Here is a 21,884-nt window from a genome sequence, read left to right as displayed (position 1 = left end):
TTGCGCAGTGCCGAGTTGTATCATGGTAGATTGTGTTTTTTCACCAATTGTTGACAGACCAGTACCTCTGGGGGTTGTAGTTTTCTAGTTCCTTGTACATGCGGATGTGTCACATGTTACTGGCAGCAGGTAGCTTTATCTATCTCTTTTATTACAATGTCATTCAGTTTCAACTTCGATGTGCAGATAGAAGCAAAAAGCCAGTCTGACGAGAACAGTGACGTTACTCAAAATGAAGGCCTGAATGGGAAGCATAAATGCGCAGCTAAACCTGTAAGTGAATGCTAGCTAACACATACGAGTTAGCTAGCTTGTCTTACATTGGAAAGATAACAGTTAGTTAACTTTACAAATGTGTCTCTATTCACGTTGTTGTCACGAGTTTAATAGTGGGTCTGGAGCTGAAGCATTTTCACTCATTTGTGAAGCGTTACAATTACATTTGAAGGCTATATGTTTGGTTATCTTAAAAGTAGAGTGCACGTTTAACAGCGTGACCACAAGAGGGGGCAAGTGCTTTAGGCTGATACCGTTTGTATTGTAGGCTGACTGACCTTTGAGAAGAATTGTAATTTAAACCAAACCATTTAAATCCATGTTTGAATTACTATCCCTTCTTATCTGTGTGTGTTGTAGGAGAAAGCTGTCAGCAGCAGTCCAGCAGAACCAGTTAAAGAGGCTGTGGAACACCTCCTCCCTGTGGAGCCTCACTCCCTCCTTGAGGACGCAGTTTCTGAGACCATTACGATTGGAGCGCTCCCTCCTCTCCACTTCCTGAATGAGTCAGTGTTCGAGAGGACAGCCGGAGAGAGGGAGGATGGGGAGAGCATCCTGTCCCGCACAGCCACTCAGAGATCGGACCTCATCTCGGGGGTGTACGAGGGTGGGCTGAAGGTGTGGGAGTGCACCTATGACCTGCTGGAGCTGGTGGACAGGGAGGGAGAGACATTCGCGGGGAAGAGGGTCCTGGACCTGGGCTGTGGGGCAGGGCTGCTGGGTATAGTGGCTCTGAAGAGGGGAGCCAGGCTGGTCCACTTCCAGGACTATAACAGCACAGTCATAGAACAGCTCACGTTGCCTAACGTGCTGATAAACTGCCACGAGGGGGAAGGAGATGTGGAGGAGAGTGAGGGAGAGGACGACGACAAGAAGGGAAGTGAAAAACTAACGAGAGAGGAAAGCGACAGAGAGGTAGAGGAGGAGAAGAGGGCAGGAAGGGGAAAGAAAGGAGAGGGAAAAGTGGAGGAGAACACAGAGAACGGCCCACCACCACCTAAGAAGAGAGCCCTGGAACCTTCCCAGGATTCCAAGCTATCCCGGTGTCGCTTCTTCTCTGGAGACTGGAGGACTTATCTGCCACTAGTCCTGAGAGAAGATCCTTCCCCTAAATATGACATAATATTCACCTCTGAAACAATTTACAACACAGCCTACTACCCGGCGCTCCATGACACTCTCCAGGGGCTTCTGGCACAGGAGGGGCTGGTCTACCTGGCCACCAAGACCCACTACTTCGGGGTGGGGGGCGGGCTGCACTTGTTTGAGACGTTTGTGGAGCAGAGGGGGGTGTTTCATGCGGAGCGTCTGTGGGATATGGATGAGGGCTTGCAGAGACATGTTGTGGCCCTTAGATTTAACACCACAAAGTCACCTTGAAAAGAGGCCTTTAAAAGCCCTCTTTTTCAATGCAGCTAATTAAAGGACACATAGCATTTGCATGCATTTTGTGAGGATGAACATTTTTTGGGGCGCAGTGTGCGCTCAGGTAGACATTGATTTGTTTAAAATAACCTTTCATGATTGAGTATTGTAAGGGATATTCCCTAGCTTTCAACTTCAGATATGTCACTGAAGTTGCATCTGTGACTAGGATGAGGGGCTAGTACTGTAAAAAATAAAATGTTGACTGAATTCACCTGACTTGCCCTTCAGTGCCCCCCCTCTCCCAATACTCTCCCACCCTGTCCCTGTCTCTCACTTCCCATGTTGGACTTTTGAACATGGCTGCCAGAAATCCAAGTGCACTGCAACCGAAAGGCACAGAGAATCATTTGAAGGTCTTTAGAGACATGGCGGAGGGGGGTGAGGGGGAGGGGGTAGGAGAGAAAAGGAAATGGGCTTACTGACCTTTGTCGACGATTTCCCCAGTATTCAAACAGCAGCATGAAAGCTGGGCTTGTTTCTGAAGTTCGGCACAAAATGTCAATTGCAACTTATCCCTCCAGCCCCAGGATGTGGAACCAGGAAGGGGATTCTAGAATCACTGCTCAGCAAGAGTGGTCTTCTGTCAGATCTCATTCTACTCCTCCCTGTTGAATTCACTGCTCTAAATCTATTCACCCTTCACCTATGGCACTTACCTTTTCAATCTATTTACTGTACTCATCTATATTTAGGCTCTTGATTGTTTAGCTTTACTGTAAGGTATAAATGACTGTGTGTGTTTAATATGGCGTCACAGAGCTATTATTGTGCCCAGGGAATGTACTGCTGATGCAAAACTGTTGCTGTGATAGGACGAGAAGTCAAACAACATTACACAGAGTGTAATCTCAGAGTCTGAAAAGCGAAACCAGAGGAAGGAAAGAAGAGGTTAGGGAAGGGTGTTCTAGGAAGTAAAATTGTAATAAAAACAAATTGTTCATAGCCACTTCAATCTGGTTCCACCTGAATGACTCGAGTGTGGACCTGACGAGGAAATAACTGATAGTAAATTCTATCTGTGTGTGTCTGTCATTATTGTCCTCCTCCAGCTATGTCACAGTGTCATGAAGGAAACCCCCGGAGATTCATCTCACTCGGAAAAACGGGAGGCTTTTGTTTTAGCCGTCTGCATTGTTTTTACAACCCTGTGAAGTTTTTGTTGTTAGAGTATCGGTTCTTTGATTATGAAGACTTGTCACTTTTGCTTCTGAACATACAGTATGCTGACAGAAGGAAGCTTCAGTGGAAACCCAACAGCTGTGACACCTACACAAGAACCACTATGTTTTTAACACTGATAAGAATACATTTTCTGGATTGCTGTCACTTCTCTTTCGCATTGACTCTTTCTTGTCTCTCTCTCTCTTGGATACTCTCATACAATCTCATACACTCACATACACTCCTCTCTTTCTCTTTCTGTCTCTCTCTCTCACCTCCTCCCAACAGCTGTTTTCGGCAGTTGCAACAAGGGGAATTCCTAGTTCCTCCTCCCAACATTCTCAGCCTCTCCCCTGTTAGAGGGAACGGCCACTGTGATGTGATGGGTTTCCTCAGAAACTGCTCTGCTGCTGATTCACAATGAGGAGGCGTGCAAGTTCACTCCCACCGTTTCCTCCTTACTGGGAAGTGACTGCCAAGCTTACCGAACGGAGGGAACACATGAGAGGTAGCAGCAAGAGGGAGGGAGGGAGGGACAGGGGGGTATTTAAGAGTCTGTGTTTCTCTGAATGTCAAGCCAGTACCTCTTGTGTCTGTGGGAGAGACAAGAGAGTGGAGACGCAGCAGGACCTCAGACATATTGGATCGGGAAGGATCATGAAGAGTTGCTGTAAGTCTGACAGCCTTACCCAAACCAGGCCTGGACATCACTGCTGCTCACGGTGTTTGCTTCTGGGTTACAGTCATATATTAAGCTTTCAGTTTTCTTTTCAACTATAGACAGTATTGTGTTAAATCGTTTCTCCTCTGGGACTGACAATCTGAAGATTTGGTTGGTAAGTTACTTCATGAACAAAACTTATTTACTGTTTGCAATTAGGCACCAGTAATTAAGTTTGATCTCTAGAATGCTTGATGGGGTTTCCAAGGTAATTAGACAGAATGTGTCGTTTCTACAACCATAGTTTAACAGGCTGTGGAACCGGTTGTATCAAACGCCCAACTTACAGGAAGACAGAAAGTTTCCTGAACATACAGTATTCAGGTGCGGTCTTCCTCAAGCCTACTTTGCTGCTGTTTGTGTGTGTGTGTCCTCACAGGAATGTGCCCACACTGCGTACATACCAATGACTTAGATGACCCTGTAAAATCCTCTTAACATTTCTCTCTCACAGTCAATATTGACTATCATTCTTCATGAACTACTTATGATGAGGTGAGATTTCAACAAATGTCGACTGCCCAATCTCTAAATGGACTTTGGAGCAAGGGTTCTGTCTGTTTAGTATTGGATAACAAGCTAATAAGTGCACTAGCGACATCCTTGAACACACAGGAAGGGTAGTAACGTATAGATTATAGTATTCAATTCAACTTAAGCTAATGGAGTCAACCACAATTGTGCCTTTCTTTACTCTGACTGCTGTAGTTGTAGCTGAGGATGAGTCACTTAATGGCTCTATCTTTCTCCAGAAATGTGACTCAGCAATTGTATCAATTCAACATGGAGGACAACTCACTTTCCTTTCAGCCAACTGTCAGCAGCGTTGTGAAACATTTATAGGAATCCTTCCCTTGGCACAGATCTTTCTCTTACATCCTGTGAGAAAGACGTTGCAAAAGTTTTTGTAGACACATATACCCTGACCTCCAACACTGGCTGTAGGAATGAGGATACTGACCCTGGTCTTGATTCATCTTTGAATCCTCAGATGAATCTTTAGAATATGGAATTTTTGGTACAAAGTGCCATCAAGCTTCAGTTTTTCTTTCTTTCACTTTTGGTAGAAAGAATTGAGGACACTAGAGACTGTCAAAGACTAGGGGGAGTGTGACAATACCATCATAGGTACATTAACAGGGAACCATCATAGGCATATTAACTGGGACCTGTGTCAGGCTAGAGGCTTGTACAGTAAAAGTGTAAGTGTGTATGTGTTTAAAGATCAGGCCGCCTTACAGACAGAGCTATGGCCCCACACATGAACAGAGTACTTCCTGCCATGTCATGCTATAATTTTCCTCATCATCATCATGAGGCCATTGGACTGAAAGCAGAAGGGGGAAGCACCGATCAGCTGACATCATCTGACATTGACTCTTGTTCCAACTGCCAGGAAGGCCATAGGGAAGGTCATCATTGTGTGAAACAAACTGACAGTAAATGTAAATTTAATTTCAAAGTTCTTCTGTGATAAATTGCTTTTGCAGTGACATAGCAGTACAGGGTTTAGTTCTGCCAGGAAAGATTATAAAAATGTAAGTAAGTACATTATGTACACTGGATATGTATTTGTGTGTGAGAGAGAGAGAGAGAGAGAGAGAGAGAGAGAGAGAGAGAGAGAGAGAGAGAGAGAGAGAGAGAGAGAGACTATTTTGAAATATGATAGTTTCCTCCACAAGGATGATTTAGTAAGAGATGTGCCACAAGAGGTTCTGAACAAGAGGTACTCTGCCCTGAGAACTGAATTCCATAGATGGGGACTTCTTCATGTGGCATCTATGGGCTCAGTTCTTTTGGTTTGGTGCTGCCTGACAGCTGGAACACCAAATCCACAACAGGAAATGGCTCTCTTGAACCAACTGTATTCGCTGTGAAATATTCTATTTTAGTTCATCTTATTTTTATTTTTTCTGATGCTTGCTTTTTCTACAGGTACACTTGCACTTAGAGATTAATGTTGTTTAATTGTAACTTGCTTAACTACATGCTGCTTATGGTTCTTCCCTTTGGCACTTATTTTTTGGTTGTTCACAATGTGTGCTTCTTGTTTTGGCTACCCGCAATGCTTTGGGGCTTGTTGTTGTTATTATCAGTGACATATGCACTTTGTAAGCTCTCTCTTGGAAGTCGCTTTGGATAAAAGCGTCTGCTAAATGAAAACATGTAAATGTAACCAAACACATTGATGCTGTAAACTGTGACAGTGTTGTAGCTTTTTTGGTGGCTAACACATCATTAGACATTTTAAAGTACATCTCTAAAGTACATATTTTAAGGGTTCTGATTTAAAGTCTAATTACATTCAGTGTACATATAAATAAACAACACTGATCAAAGATATTATGGCATTCGTGTCTCATTTATTTACTTGCAAATTTTGAATTAGATAATTGAGAAATGATGGAATGTGGGGTGACTTCCAGAAAAACAGTGCGTGTTTGTGCACAGATGGTTTACAGTAAATATGAGGTTGCAGATTACACCTCTGACATACCAAGCCCACACACCCAGACAGTCTTATCAGCTGGATCATGGCTCAATGCTATCATTCCATGAAACCTGCTGTCATGGAGACAACAGTAGGATGATTCACAAACATGAGGGGGTTGTATACCACAATGTTTTGTGCATAAAATGGATGATCGCTTATGGTATGGGGGGAGGGGGGATTTGATGATTAATTGTTTTTACACTTAATTCAGATGACATCACCAAACCACAAAAGACCAATTTAACACAAAACTAGAGGGCACACAACCATGTGACTTTACACTTCAAAAAGGTTATTGATGACTGACTTCCAGACAACATTTGCTGTTACAACAGCCTACTTTGAGATAAGAAAGGTTTAGTTTTACACTGATACTAAAATGATTTAATAAAGATTGATTCATGCATTACGTTTGTTTACTATTGAAGTATAAATATGGAACGTGTTTTTTTTTTACAAAAAGCATGTCCACAGACATCTCATACAGCACAAATAAACATGTTCACTTCAATCATCTTTATAACCAATATTTGAAGCCATAATTCAAATGAGGGCACTGCTGTCTTGTGTCTCTGTGAGTGAAACCCTTAACAAAAACATTTTCAAACTCATGTCGGACCATGGTACTGGCACACCTCATCATCCAGGCTACAATTTCTCCTTCTCCTTCATGATCTCCTTCCCTTCCATCCCCTTTTTTTCTTCCTCTCCTCCACAACTTCGCTCACGCTGTCCCCCTCTGGGCTTTCTGCCAGCTGGACCACCCTCCTCTCCACCCGGTACTCCTGCTCCCCGACATGGGGGTCCCCTCTCACCACGTACTCCCCACCCTGGTAGGTGATGCTCAGGTCCGTCCGAGGGTAGGTCCCATAAACCCTCCGCAGATCCTCCCTCACAAACTCTGGCAGCTCCCTCCGAGGGCCGTACACCCTCTCCAGCCTGCCCCAGCGGAGATCTCCTCTCAGGGTGAAGCCCTCTGGCCAGGTCTGAGTCTGGAACCTGGAGGGCTTAGGAGGGGTGGGGGCCACTGGGGCCGGAGGTGCCAGAGGGTGTGAATACAAACGCTGGTAATTCAAAAGGTTGTTAGACCACATGTGCCAAGGCCAGGAGCTGTAGTAGTGGTGGTACTGTTGACCAGGGTCTTGAGGACCCTTCCTGCAGTCCCTGCTACCCAGGCAGAAGGGCTGCGGAGGTGGGTTGAAGAGCAGCGGATACTGGGGGTGGATGGGTGGCAGACAGCAGCTGCCTTTGTAAGACGACAGCGCATGTGGAGGTAGGGAGGTTGGAATCATGGTGCTGTAGGAGTATGGTGCAGGGAAGCTGTATGGGTGGAAGAAGTGCATGTTCTAAAGAGCAGGTGTGGAGAAAAAAGGAAGATGTCCTTGTGCCTCGGAAGAGAGGCTGTGATGATTATGTCCATACACGTGCCTCTAAGCTGAAACACATAAAAATGCAATTAGTCATGCTGAAAAATGTAAGTTGAAAAGTACACATACTCATGTATTTTTCATTCATAATCAATGTACACACACAGCCTGTTCTCACCCGTAGACCAACACAATCTCACTCATCTAATTGTAATGTGTCGGCAGGCAGGTTAAGAATCGCAAATCCATTCACTTTTCTTTGCTCCTTATTTTGCAAGCCACCTGCCTGACTTTAACGTTTGACTGCCCAAGTATCCAGGCAGCAGGTAAACAAACCTCTTAAGTAAATCTTGTGTGATGACGACCGTTACCTTATCTTATATTCAATGAACAAGCTCTCAGTCAAGAGTTATGATGTTGGCATGTCATAGATGAATACAACTTACAGCTCCGTTTTATTTATCTTTATCTAAACAATCAAACAGCAGAGGGCTCCCTAAACCAAGCAAAAGTCACATTCCACTATCGGGGTTGCCAGGTTTACAATATTAACTTTGCCGAAAGACCGGAAAATAAAAAAAACTTATTTTTTGTCGTTTCCCTCTAAGTCACTAAACATTTTAAATATACACGACTACGTAATGAAATATATCTAATATGCACATTAATTGTTTGTTTTTACGTCCCAAACCGTGGATCCTGACTGTAATACTAACCTGGCAACCCCAGACTTAATTGGGGGAGCAACAGGCGGACCATCGTAGACTTGGGGAAACGTTCGAGGTCCCCTCGCTTTAATAACATTGCCAACTAAGGTCCAGTAAAGTGTAGTTTGTTATTTCAGACTAGTAACGCAATTAAAAGGTTTTTCCCTTGAATTGACTTACGAAAAAAGTTACATAGTTCGCTTCTTCCGAAGATTTCCCATCGTTTCCAGACAGTGGGATGGACGAGGTGCGGCCTAGCAGTGGGACACCAGCCCACGGAATAGCGTCCCTGTTTCCACCCGGACTGCAGGCGATCTACGGGGAATGCAGGCGCCTCTACCCCGAACAGGCCAACCCGCTACAAGTTACAGCAATCGTTAAATATTGGTGAGTCGCAACGTGACGTAAAGTCAAATGTATTTAATAATTTGATGCTCTCCCCTATTCTAATCTGCTGTTGGGAACAGCCAGCTAAATTAACTACCTAGCTAGCCAGTTGTTTATCTTCAAAGCAGTCTGTTTACCACTAATATAATGTTGCAGAATCCATAAACAGTACTTCATGGGCACGTTCAGAGAATGGCAGTTCAGATACACTCTTCTGAACACCAGCTGGAGTTGCTCATCGCCAACGAAAAGGAAAACCAAATTATTGGTCAATAGTTTACTGTAGCCAGGTTGTTTTGTTCTCGTGAATATTGCGTTGGGATTTCCTAAATATTGAGCCAACGCGTTGGCTGCGACAACCATTTGACGTGTTTTTCTCTCACCCTGCGGGTTGCCAGGTTGGGGGGTCCGGACCCTCTGGACTACATCAGCATGTATAGGAACACAGGTTGTCAGGCGCAGGAGGTGCAGGAGCACTGGCACTACGTCAGCTTCGGCCTTAGCGACCTGTACGGTGACAACAGAGTTCACGAGTAAGTTCACCCAAACTCAGATTCTGATCAAGATCCATATCCTCCAAGCTTGACATGTTTCAACCGATGGGTAACACTGTCCGACATTACAATTGGGGCACCCTCATGAGACAACATGTCAGTGTTAAGAAATTGTTTTTATAGAAGCTGTTGGCTTTGGTATTATTTTATCAGTCAGCCCAGTTTCTCACATGCTTCCACTTTCTCCAGAGAGCATGCTTTTCTACTCTTGATAGTTTAGTAGTCAGAGATTCAATATTAGAATGATGCTGTGGTCATAGTTTTACAAAACTGCTTTATTACTACTTTCTTCACAATAGTTATGATTGATTTGTATCCTATGTACTTGGTTTCTGCCCGTGTGGGTGCGCGTGTGTGTGTGTGTGTGTGTGTGTGTGTCAGGTTTACAGGAGCAGAGGGTCCCAGTGGGTTTGGCTTTGAGCTCACCTTCAGGTTGAAGAGGGAGTTGGGGGAGACCGCCCCCCCCACCTGGCCCGCTGAACTCATGCAGGGATTGGCTCGCTACGTCTTCCAATCAGGTGAGTTCTTAATGTATTGAATATATTCGAATCTGAACTGTCTCAGGGTTCTAGGACATTCTATAATTCCTTCTCTGTATTTACAATGTAACTGTGGAGAAAGCAATTTTCTCTTCCAAATCAACTGAGGTTGGAGAGAACGTCGAGGAGTAATGTAAAGAGAGCCTTAATCCAGCCTTAACAGAAAGATGCTCTGGTTTAGACTTGCCTGTAAATTAGGTCTTTCTGTTTTAGGATGAGGTTCTGTTCTAAACTAGTTCTATATGTCTTACGCAAAGCTTCTGTTGAAGACTAGCCTCTCTGTTCTAGACAGGCTGAATCCCAATACTCTGTCTTACACCTACCCCTTAGTTTTGCGCGTTCACGTGAGAGTAAGTGGTGTCCCAATACTCTTTTTGATCTAGGGGTAGGGCAAAGACAAAGGGGTATACCCCCCTTAAAACCAAGTGTTTTCAGGAGCTTAAATTGAAACGGAGGGGTAGGTTAATACTGCGCAACCTGCACCAATAGCAGCTTATTTTCTTATTTTGAGTCTTATTTTGTGCTCTACACAGTCCTGTACTTATGGATTTGCAACCATGTTCTTAATCAAAATGTTTAAAGGGGTCATTGATTGCTAAACCGATTTTACCCTGTCATAGTTGAATAACGGCAGTTCGGTGGGTAAAATGGACATACAGTAAACCTCAAAGTCCATTGACACCTCTTTTTTTATACAAATGTCACAATTAAAACATGTAGCTGCAAAATGGTAGGTTTTAAAAAAGCCACCCCACTGACGTCAGTTCGGTGGCTCCACCTTTTTTGGCTCTGGTCTGTACCTTGGTCACGCCCCCAAATTTGCTGCGCACTGCTGTGTGTACTTCCTCAGAATTACAAAGAAGGTTTTTCAAGGATATTGAAAATGGACTATGGTCGTAAATGCAGTGTTCCAGCCTGTACAGGGAAGGCTGACACTTTTCAGAGTCTTCCCAAGGAACCAATCACTCGACGGGCTGGGATATTTGTCTATGAGAAGATCCCTGTGCAGTTTGACCCTCAATTACCCATTTACTCGAACCATTTCACTGAGGACATTTTTGAAAACCTGGGACAATGTAAAGCAGGATTTACTATGAAGCTGTTGCTGAAAAGAGGTGCTCTTTCGACCTTATGTTCATCACAACCGCAAACTGTAGTATGATGTAGTTGCTAAGAGTTATTAGCAATGTTAACATATCCTGCCTGTAGAATCAGTAGAATATGTGATGAGGATTTAATTTATTGGCAATGGGGCTAACGTTATTTCATGTTCCTGACTGTGTTTCATTCAAATAAATAACCTGTGTCGTTATGTAAATCTACAATTCAAGATGCATGTTTTTCCAGATCTATTTTTCAGCAATATAGCTATATAGCGCTAACTGAAGCTGAGTTGAATCACAATAGTTTGTTTGCTAAACTGAAGCACACCTAAGTCGATCCTGTTTGCTTCGACAAAAGAAATGGAAACAACCAACATTATCATTTCAAATGCTATCTAGTCAATCTGTTGAAAACAGTGTTCTGTAGACACAATAGATTTATTTGTATGTTTTTATTTCAATTCTCCAGCTCGATGTTTCAGTTAGTGCTGTTGGCCGCGTTGAGTCTTTGCTCCGCAGCTTCACTCATTTGTAAACCAACCAATCAGCGCGCAGCTCATCTATATTTTCATGAGCATACCATAAAAGAAGAAAAACGATTGTTTTTCCCCAGGCTATTTCACATGATGCATCAGGGCTCATAGAAAAGCCCCTGGACCATTTTGAGCACCAATGTTACATACCCTATTGGAGACCTTAAGGAACATTGTGCAATACCCCAAATACCCAGTCAATGACCCCTTTTTAAAAATCGCTAGTTTTCCACGCTAACGTTACATTGCCGATTTGCACAACAGTCCCGCATTTCTTTGATTAGCCTTGAATGGACCTCATGCATGTCTAAAGTTTTAATTAAACTCCATTAGCAGCTAATTTCATTTGATATCAGTGCATAATACTACTTGCTTTGGAGACATCGATATATGTAACTGTAACCAAGTGGTGTCTCGGTTCATAGGGCTATGTAGCCCTATAAAATCCCACTGGTAGGGGTAAGACAGAGAATTGGGATTCGACTTAAGTCTCTGTTCTAGACTAGGTCCTCTGCATGGTTTATTTCTAGTCTCTAGGGAAACGTAGGAAGTCTAATTTCCTTCTCTCACTCTCCCTCGCTACAAACACTATTGTTTTTACTACTGCAAAAGCACTTTCCTTCTCTCCCAGACCTTGTGTGTTACTCCGCTGCTAAGTCCTTTAAATCCCACAGCTGGGTGAAATGTATACATTGAAGGGTGGGGGGTTGGGAGGGTTCAGAACCAGTAAAGGATAGAGGAGGGACCCCTCCCCCACCCCTCCACTCTCCAGCTGGGGTCCATTTGCACCTGGGTGGCCTCTGAAGCTAGATGAATGCTGGTTCATGGCCCTGTCTTCCCCCTCTCCTTCTTGCCTTTTCCTATCCTCCTTCTCTTGCCCCCTCCTTTCTTCCCGAGCACATCTAGACAGGGTGCCCGTAACCTCCTCAGCAGCCCCCAAAACATCTAATTGAAACCCTGTGTCTATATTCTTTGTCACACCCCCACCTCTCTGTCTCCCTCCCCACCATCTCTTATCATCTGCTGTGTTTTGTCATCTTGTGCAGAAAACACATTTTGCAGTGGCGACCACGTTTCGTGGCACAGCCCACTAGACAACAGTGAGTCTCGCATCCAGCACATGCTGCTGACAGAGGACCCCCAGATGCAGCCTGTCCATACCCCCTTTGGCATAGTCAGCTTCCTGCAGGTGAGCAAATCCAGCCCCGGGCTTCATTTTCGGCCTAAAACTTCTGTTTAGCCATACTAATGTTTGCCAGATAACACCCTGCTATACTGTGTAACACATTGCTACATGGTTAGGCAAATCTCATTAGTTAGGCCTTGAGTGCAGATGCATGGAGCCCAATAAACACACACACACACTTCCATTTAGCATTTTATTCATTTAGCAGAGGGGGAGACCACGGACACTTACCCAAAGCGACATAAAAATTTAAAATCTGAAAAGTAGTCAAAGATTGAGGTTCAGAAATGCATAGGTTACATTCTCTGAATGGTCTTTATACTAACACACACACACACACACTCTGACTGGCGGCTTCGTCTGTGAGCAGATTGTGGGTGTGTGTACAGAGGAGCTGCAGGCAGCCCAGCAGTGGAACGGACAGGGGATCCTGGAGCTGCTCAGAGGCGTGCACGTGTGAGTGGAGACACACACCAGACACAACACAACGCCAGACACAACACAACGCCAGACACAACACAACACCATAACAACACAACACCACCACACAACACCACCACACAACACCATACCACAACACCACCACACAACACCACCACACAACACCACCACACAACACCACCACACAACACCATACCACAACACCACCACACAACACCACCACACAACACCACCACACAACACCACCACACAACACCATACCACAACACCATACCACAACACCATACCACAACACCACCACACAACACCATACCACAACACCACCACACAACACCATACCACAACACCATACCACAACACCACCACACAACACCACCACACAACACTACGCTATAACACAACACCATAACCTCCTCAACAGTGCAACATCACCATAACACAACACCACACCACCGCACAACAACAAAGTCCTCCTAAACAGTACTAACACTACATATATATAGCATGACACAACCTAAAATACACACCACTTTGGTCTGTCTTTTCAGTGTGTGTGTGTGTGTGCGTGCGTGTGTGTGTGGGCATACAGGGCTGGTGGCCCCTGGCTGATCACAGACATGAGGAGAGGAGAGACCATATTTGACATCGACCCTCACCTACAAGTAAGGCTGCAGAGTTCTCTCAGGATTTTTTGGTTTCCCCTGCTCTCTGGGAACCCTGTCCTAGTTCATCTCACCGGAGCATCAGTCCGTAGCTGCGAGACTCAGTCACAACAAGCAGACATGTGGGAACAAGTAGACATGTGTGAACAGGTTCTTCTTTGAGTGATTGTAGTCAGCAGGAGTTGACTGAACTGCGCCACCTGCTGGCCAAATACTAATAGGGCAGCATAGTTACAAAGCTCTCGTCTGGTGTGTGAGAGCTGCTGTGTGTGTAAGAGCTAGTGTGTGTGAGACAGAGTATCAGTATTGGTGTTTGCACGCGCAAGTGTTGATGTTTGTGTGTGTTGCTGATCCCAAGCAGGACAGAGTGGACCAGGGCATAGAGACCGAGGGTTCCAACCTGAGTGGGGTCAGTGCCAAGTGTGTGTGGGACGACCTGAGCCGGCCTCCCGAGGACGAGGACGACAGCAGGTCCGTCTGCATTGGCTCCCAGCCGCGCAGACTCTCCGACAAGGGTACACAGACACGCCCCTTGTTCAAAGAAGGAATCTTTTCCTGAAAGATAAGAATGCTTTTGGAGTCTTCCAATGTCGTTGCTTTTGTTTGTGTGTGTGCTCCAGACACAGAGCAGATCAGGGAGGCGCTGAGGAAAGGACTGGAGTTCAACACCAAGGCTGCTCTGCCACCCATCAGCAGCCAGAGACAGACCCAGGACAGACCCCAGTAAGCACACACGCGCACACCAGTAAGCACACACACACACAGATCCCAATCAGTACATGCGCACCACACACACACACACCCTGACTGTAACCACTTTCCTGTACTTTAATCTCCTGTGTGGGGCCTGTTGATAAAGTTGTGGGGCTCATCACGGAGGCTCCCCTCCCTCCTCATATTCCTCCCTCCTCCTCCTGTTCTCCCTCCTTCTCTTCTCCAGCTTCCCCCTTCTTCCTTCCTACTCTCCTCCCTCCCACCGCCCTCCTCTTCCCCTGAAACAGTCTCACAGGAAGTCATGCTGAACCCTAGTTGACCCCCCTGTGGGTGCAGTCTCTCCAGAGTTGCTGGTTGTCATGTCTACATGTGAGCAGTGCCAGGCTGTCACCAGAGGAACAGTGACGAGGTCAAGACCGCTGACCTTATCACGTTCCAGCTGCTCTCTGTGTGTGTGTGTGTGTGTGTGTGCGCACACACACAAATCTCCCCATCTGGTTTTTCCATTGACTGTCAGTGGGCCATTTGCAGGGCCAGCAGTATGAGACAGGATGGCTGAAACCTGCACACACACACACACACCTGTCTCATAACCAATGCTTCCCAATTGCTCACTTAGTCACTTTGCACCCTCTCTATCTCCCTCTGTCTTTCCCCTACCCCTCCCTCTCCCCCCTCATCTCTCTCTCTCCTCCTCCCCAGGAGCAGGAAGGCCAGCCTGGAGAGTGAGGGCTCAGCAGCCATCGTTCCTCATGAGCTGGTTCGTACCAGGCAGCTGGAGAGTGTCCATCTGAAGTTCAACCAGGAGTCAGGAACACTGCTGCCCCTCTGTCTCAGGTACACACACACATACATACTGCTGCCCCTCTGTGTGAGGTACACACACACACATACTGCTGCCCCTCTGTCTCATGTACACACACATATTCTCTCTCTCTCTTGCACACACACATTATTCCACTCTGATTTGATCAATCTTCTAGGAACCTCTTGTTGCCTGTTGGCGACGTGGTAGTGAGCTTGTGTTCACCTCCCTCTCTTCCCCCCTCTCTCTCTTACCAAGACTGGAGGCTCTGCCTGTCTCAGGATGAACATGATTCATATCGGGTGTGTATGGGAGGGAGGAAGGGGGGCACAGGCAGCTTACAGAGAGACCTTTGTCTGAGGGTGAGGAAGGGAGAAAGGGAGACGGAGAGGGTGAGGAAGGGAGGAACGCAGAAAGGGAGAAGGAGAGGGTGAGGAAGGGAGGAATGCAGAAAGGGAGAAGGAGAGGGTGAGGGGAGGCCATCAGTGAGCCGGGGGTCAGAAAGAGGAATACACCCCGAGTCTGGCTACTGTTCTGTAGCCATGCGACACAGCTGGATTTATAAGATCACGACCACACAAAAATCCAAGTTAAAAGCTCCAGGCAGGGCCGCCCATAAGGGGGGAAAGCTTTCTGGGGCCCAGCCGCGATGTTTGTCCTACATATTTTACGAAATTATAACCAATTTTATTTTGAACTGAAATACTCACCATGACTTAAAAAAAGAAGAAAAAGAAAAGAGAAAAAAAGGAGAGCGTTAGCAGGGGCATTACCCCAAATAAAAGTAATAAACATTTTTTTCCAGTCAACTTCGAAAGATGCTCCCAGCCAGGCTGCAGAGACGAGCAGCAGTAGCCACGATGCTAGCCAAGAGGAAGCTAGTTTGAGCAAAGCTGACACTGAGAAAGTGCATGTTCTAAGGTCCTTCAGTAAACTCAAAATAAAAATGACTTGCGCTCCACAATGAGCCAGGAGAGGCTCAATCACAATTCTTGCCATTGAGTGTGAAATGGCTAAACAAATTGACTTCAAATACTTTGTAAAAGACTTTGCCTCCAGAAAGACAAGGAAGCATAATAGGCAAAGATGAAGGCAGGTAAATTGCATTTTATACTAGAAAATGTGGTGTGAGTATAGCAGATCTCAGTGTGTCAAATTTGTATTTTTTATGTCTGTGTGTGTCTGGCCCGGTGCCACACAAGTTGTTAAGGCTTCTCAGTTATATTGATTAAACTTTATGTTAAAGTTTTATGTATAAAGATGTATTTGTTTCACTATAATGTAGCTCCCATCACTGAGTACGAGCTCTCAGTTTACATATGTTTTATGTTGGAGAGAGAGAGAGAGAGAGCACACACGTGCATGCGTTAATATAAGTAAAGACCCATTCACTGGACCTTTTCAGGGGCCCAGCCATTTCTATGGGCAGCCCTGGCTCCAAGTTATCTATTTGGGCCCGTACCACAGTGGTTCAGACCAGTAAGCATCCCATGAGGAACTATTAGTAGCTACAGTCTTTTTCTGAACAGTTTCCAATGACCTCAGGCTGGAGGAAAACTCGGAAGTCAGACAAGAATTGGTGAAACAGTTTTTCATATTTGAATTGATTTTATAGTGTTTTCTATTGCAGCTTCAACTTTTGATTTAAATAGCACCTGATTTAGTTCAGGCAGTCTATTGAAATATTTTCGACAGGCTTTTATAGATCTAGCTTTCAGCAGGCTTTAAGCTCTTGACTTGATTTAAAGAGGCTGTAAAGCAGAACTAAAAATGAGTTTTAAGTTCATCACACAACAGAAGAATGTGTTGTTAACTACCCATCCAAATTCCAATGGACACGGACAAGTATGTTAAATTAGGCTTTGAAATCGTGAGAAAATCGGCAGTCTTCTCTGCTTGATACTGGGGGGGCGTGTCGCATGATGGCACTGAAGCTCCGCCCCCTTGAATTTATTGAATTTAGCAACACTAGCTAAATCAATTGCAGATATCAGAACAGACCTACCTGCAGTCTCTGAGTGTTTTATGTGTTAACTGTCTTTGCATTAGACCAGCTGAGTAACAGAATGCAGGTTATATGAACCGTCTGGGATCTGACAGAGATAGGTGGCTGTGACGTAGATAGGTTGGGTTTTGCCCCGCTTAAACGAAACCTGAGCTGAAAACAGGTGAGAAACTGTTCAACGGTCTAACTTGACTTGGCCTGTAAGGCTTGATTTGGACTGTAAAGACTTGAACATCTCTGCTCCAAAGAGCAGAGCCTGACAGGCTGTGCACAGGGGCCCAGTGGTGTTGGGTCCCAAGGAGGATGGGTCTCTGGCCTGCTGTTATCACTTACCCGTATTGCACCAACACGGAATTTGTTCCGTTCTAGTTTGCACACCTAATTTTGAACCGTGCAGAATAATTTCAACCAAAAATAAATGGGTTTGGCACTTGAAAAGTTAGTTCCCAGCTGGAATCATTTTAAATTTTAAATAATTCCATGATCTAAATTTGGTAAGCAATATTCATGTCTGCACAGCTGTGTTTACATCTTAAATATCTTACAATATTTGTTCTGTCTTTTAAATAGGCGTGCAGAGTTCTTTTGGGAAACTGTTGGCTATAATTGTGCCTGTCAACTTTTCTGCCAACTTTATAGCCATGTTTCCAAGCTGTTTACATACTGAATATTCGCCTTGTGTGACCTGTCTTAATGTTTCTGATTTTACATTGCCTTTAGAACTGTTATTCATTGTGCAAAGCCAATCTTTGATGACAAGGGTCTCTTGATGTGCCTGCTCTCACTGTGTTTTCTGTTCCGACTTTTCTGACTGTGTTCTTTAACTGGACTGGTTCTATGTTCAGATTGTTCTGACTGGTTGTCATTTATGACTGGTTCTCCGTTCCGGCGAATCCTTGTTCAGATTGTTTTGACTGGTTCTTTGCTCCCAGGGGCAGGCTGCTGCATGGGAGACACTTCACCTACAAGAGCATCACTGGAGATACGGCCATCACCTTCGTCTCCACAGGGGTGGAGGGAGCCTTCGCTACAGAGGAACACCCTTATGCTGCTCATGGGCCCTGGCTACAGGTACACCCATACACATATGCACATACATATAAGCTCACTAACTACATACATACAATACAGACATATCTTTTCTGCACATGCTACACTCAACAACACACACACACACACAACACTAACCAGTTACACACACTAGGAGTCTACCCTGTGAACACACACCGTGGTTACATGGATTCGAATTACTGTCTTATTTGGACTGAAATAGAATGATCCGTTTCTTGTAAACACCTTTGTTCGAATAGTTGCGGTCCGACTACGATCTGATCGACACCCCGAGATAACTCGATCCAAGTCGGTTGATAATTCGGACATTGCATGCTTGTAAACGGTGAATTGGACTATGAACTGGACTCTGTGTGTTTGCGCATGCTTGAGATCCCGCCACCCTCCCTCCCAGGTCGTGACCTGGAAGTCAAAAAAGACGATAAGTTGTCGAAACAAACAAACAAACAATGCGAGCCAATAGCGCCGTTTGCATTCGCAGTAGTCCTATGGTCATCATGCACGAAATGTAGAGGGACGTAGCTTCACCGTGCTCTCCGTTTGCCGTCTTTCTCGAAATGTTGATGTTGTTGTTGGTAGTGGTTCAATTGGAAAGGGCTGTATCACCACTAGTTGTAAGGAAAACAGCGCCATGTATCGTACTGGGATATGATACCATAATGGAAACGTAGTGACACATACTTTTTCACCCACTCATTCAGACTCGCGACACACAATAGGAGCATAACTTGGCAACACCCTCCCAGTCTTCCACCAAGGCTTGACTCTGTTCTGTGTCTGACTGTCTTAGATCCTGCTGACGGAGGAGTTTGTGGAGCAGATGTTAGGAGATCTTCAGGAGCTGAACACTCGAGAGGAGGTGAGGGGAGCTTTCTGAGCTCCAGGACTCACTGTTATTCCTAAGAGCATCTGGCAGCGTTAATGTGCTGCATGGTGGGGACTTAATATCCTGTTGATGGGAGATTCCAGTGTTGAAGTTCTCAGACTTTCTCTCCCCTTCTGCCTCTCTCTCTCTTCTCTCTTTTCCTCTACCTGTCACTCCCTCTCTCCCCCTCCCATTCTGTCAGACTAAGTTACCGAAGGAGTACAGCTGGCCAGAGAAGAAGCTGAAGATATCCGTCCTTCCAGACTCTGTGTTTGACAGTCCCCTGCAGTGAGACTGGCTTTAGATATACACACACACACGCTACACCTAGACACTGGGACCACGCACACACACAGCCCCAGTTCCCAGTAGGAACGTGAGTGTGGTCCCTTAGCGAACCACAACCCAGCCTTGGTCCATGGGGGTTGACCTGCTCCAGGGACTGCAGTTGGACGCCCCAGATTTGGGCACACTGACACTGTCCCTCCCTCACGGCCTAGCAGTACGCAGGCATCATGAAGGGTACCTGCCAGAACTACTACTGGACTTCCCCGGCCTACATTCCAATAGACACAAGTGGGTTTGGGTGTTCCCTTCTGTAGGTTTTTATACTTAGTAAAAAATCAATTTATTTTGTTTTTATTATTATTATTCCTAAGTGCTGGACATATTCTGTGTTTGCGGTTATGCCAAAGGTGCCAGTAGATGGCAAAGTGGATCCATGCTGTTTGTGTAACTCATGGGCCACTTGGTTGATGAAGAGTTTGACTGGAGACAGACTGACTTCCCTCAGTGCCAGCCTCTCTGTGTGTTAATCAGTCAGAACACCTAGTTAAAAAAATGTTTAAGATGATCTTGCTCGTCTTCATGTGTACGCAATATGCATGTACAACTTTTGCAAATATTTCCCCTTTAATATCCCGTTGAAGTCATGTGTGTACTGTGTTGTATGTATTTGTTTGTTCTGTTTGTGTAACATGCTCTCCACATGACATGAAATGAACCAAGGCCCAAACTGTTGACAATGCTGTGGGAAATGTGAGCAAGAATTCATGACACTACTTTGAAGACTAGTGTTTCGTTGGGGATGTTTTGTTAGTTTTAAAACTGTATGATATGTGTTCGTTCTGGTCCTCTGTGGTGTTATCTAGGGTTACTTAAATGTGCTGAAATGTACTCCAGTCGGAGGATGTGAGTAAAATATGGCCCTGTTTCAGGACTCTAGAGATGCATCCTCCCTCCTTGAGCTACCCACTGACCTAACGTGACTAGACGGGAGAAGGCTAATTCTCCTAGGTCTACACAGCTGTTGCCAGTAGTGACTATTACATTAGTGAGTCCTCACAAGAAGGTAGGAAGTGAGGAAAGCTGCCTTTGAAGACTATTCAGGCATGGCCGTCTCTTCTGCTTTGCAGTGAATAGGAAGCTGTGTTTCTATAGAGACGAGACACTGCCTGCCAGTACATCTGGATTAATTGAATCAATGTTTTCCTTTTTTTGTCTTTTGCCATCCCTCCATCTATGCGTTTGATGTGTGAATGTATTTCAGAGTTTGTTTCCTAAAGAGAGGATGTGTTCACTAAGCGTAATGATGTTGCCGTGATTTTTTAATTTGTTTTTCTTTTATGAGTGGTAGTGTAAAAAAGAGCTTTTATGAGGCGCCAAAAAACTTTTTTTAAATTTGGTCATGAATTGTGTAACTGCCTATTTCTCTGTAATCCCAAGTGCATTAAAGGTATTTACATGATCATATCCTTCTCTTAATGTGTGCACTGAAGGACATGGTAAACATTGTGTCAGTCATCCCCCTAGATCAGATGTCCTTCCTCAAAGGCAATTTTAATGAATTCTGTTTAAAATCTTTGGTCCTTAGTGTAACCATTAGGGATCGAAAAACATGCCCCATCCTGTATCTGTCTTTAATCACCCCCTACCCTCATTCCTCTCGCTTTTCCTCCAATCACCCTCGATGCTCATCCTCCCCTTCTCTTTCATCCTCCTCATTACGCCCTCCTCTCAAAATCCTGTTCTCCCATCCCCCTCTTTTCTCATTGTCAAATCTCCTACATCCCGCTTGCCTCGGCTGAAGTACCTGAAGTGACTTCTTCTCAATGGCTAGAACCAAACCTTTTCTCTGTAAATGCTTTCATGCTGCAGAACACGTCACTAAGCATATGTGGGTAGACACAGAGCTTCAGTAACCCACCGGATAGTGAGAAGTTTAGAAGATATTCAAAGAAATGTCATACTATGTTATTCGTATTTAGAAAAGAGTTGCATCATCACCAGGTTGCTTTTTTCGTGTTGTGTACTAATGTACATTAAATAGTGTACATTTGATGCCATGTATGCGCATGTCAATTGTTATAAATTGATTTGCATTTAATGAGTGAAATAAGTATTTGACCTCTGCAAAACGTGACATATTACTTGGTGGCAAAACCCTTGTTGGCAATCACAGATGTCAAGACGTTTCTTGTCGTTGGCCACCAGGTTTGCACACATCTCAGGAGGGGTATTGTCCCACTCCTTTTTATAGATCTTCGTCAAGTCAGTGAGGTTTTGAGGCTGATGTTTGGCAACTCGAACCTTCAGCTCCTTCCACAGATTTATGGGATGAAGGTCTGGAGACGGGCTTGGCCACTCCAGGACCTTAATGTGCTTCTTCTTGAGCCCCTCCCTTGTTGCCTTGGCCATGTGTCGTGGGTCATTGTCATGTTGTAATACCGATCCCGTTAAGTTGTCCGGTCCCCTTAGCAGAAAAACACACCCAAAGCATAAACTTCAGCTGGCCTCCTGTACATGTGGTTTCTTGAGCAGGGGGACCTTGCAGACACTGCAGGATTTCAGTCCTTCACAGCATAG

At 45.0% G+C, this 21,884-nt stretch overlaps 3 protein-coding genes across 6 annotated transcripts; 2 read left to right on the top strand and 1 right to left on the bottom strand.

Annotated features, from left to right (window-relative positions):
- The first annotated feature begins 64 nt into the window (after positions 1–64).
- mettl18 (methyltransferase 18, RPL3 N3-histidine) lies at positions 65–3,036 on the top strand. The gene is made up of 2 exons (XM_084709881.1): positions 65–273; positions 637–3,036. Exons 1-2 carry the CDS (start codon positions 157–159, stop codon positions 1,654–1,656), a joined length of 1,137 nt encoding a protein of 378 aa, XP_084566007.1. The 5' UTR covers positions 65–156; the 3' UTR covers positions 1,657–3,036.
- A 2,891-nt stretch (positions 3,037–5,927) lies between these two features.
- LOC146267849 (uncharacterized) lies at positions 5,928–8,921 on the bottom strand. 2 transcript variants are annotated; one of them, XM_084709950.1, is made up of 3 exons: positions 8,639–8,921; positions 8,335–8,512; positions 5,928–7,515 (listed from the first exon to the last, which is right to left on the bottom strand). In XM_084709950.1, exon 3 carries the CDS (start codon positions 7,421–7,423, stop codon positions 6,749–6,751), a length of 675 nt encoding a protein of 224 aa, XP_084566076.1. In that variant the 5' UTR covers positions 7,424–7,515; positions 8,335–8,512; positions 8,639–8,921; the 3' UTR covers positions 5,928–6,748. The 2 variants fall into 2 exon arrangements, with proteins under 2 accessions (XP_084566076.1, XP_084566077.1); XM_084709951.1 differs by having other exon boundaries at positions 8,679–8,921.
- Positions 8,178–20,769, top strand: sufu (suppressor of fused homolog (Drosophila)). Of its 3 annotated transcripts, none has more exons than XM_084709948.1 (12): positions 8,178–8,541; positions 8,940–9,074; positions 9,477–9,613; positions 12,317–12,459; positions 12,827–12,912; positions 13,487–13,559; positions 13,921–14,074; positions 14,180–14,282; positions 14,976–15,110; positions 18,016–18,154; positions 18,945–19,013; positions 19,222–20,769. In XM_084709948.1, exons 1-12 carry the CDS (start codon positions 8,393–8,395, stop codon positions 19,309–19,311), a joined length of 1,413 nt encoding a protein of 470 aa, XP_084566074.1. In that variant the 5' UTR covers positions 8,178–8,392; the 3' UTR covers positions 19,312–20,769. The 3 variants fall into 3 exon arrangements, with proteins under 3 accessions (XP_084566074.1, XP_084566075.1, XP_084566073.1); XM_084709949.1 differs by having other exon boundaries at positions 13,918–14,074; positions 14,186–14,282; XM_084709947.1 differs by having other exon boundaries at positions 13,918–14,074.
- The last annotated feature ends 1,115 nt before the right edge of the window (positions 20,770–21,884 follow it).

This window comes from Hypomesus nipponensis, chromosome 11 (assembly GCF_054491055.1).
Source record: "Hypomesus nipponensis isolate SF chromosome 11, ASM5449105v1, whole genome shotgun sequence".
Taxonomy (NCBI): Eukaryota; Metazoa; Chordata; class Actinopteri; order Osmeriformes; family Osmeridae; genus Hypomesus; species Hypomesus nipponensis.
The sequence above is the reverse complement of the archived record's forward strand: the minus strand, read 5'-3'. Positions and strand labels throughout refer to the sequence as shown.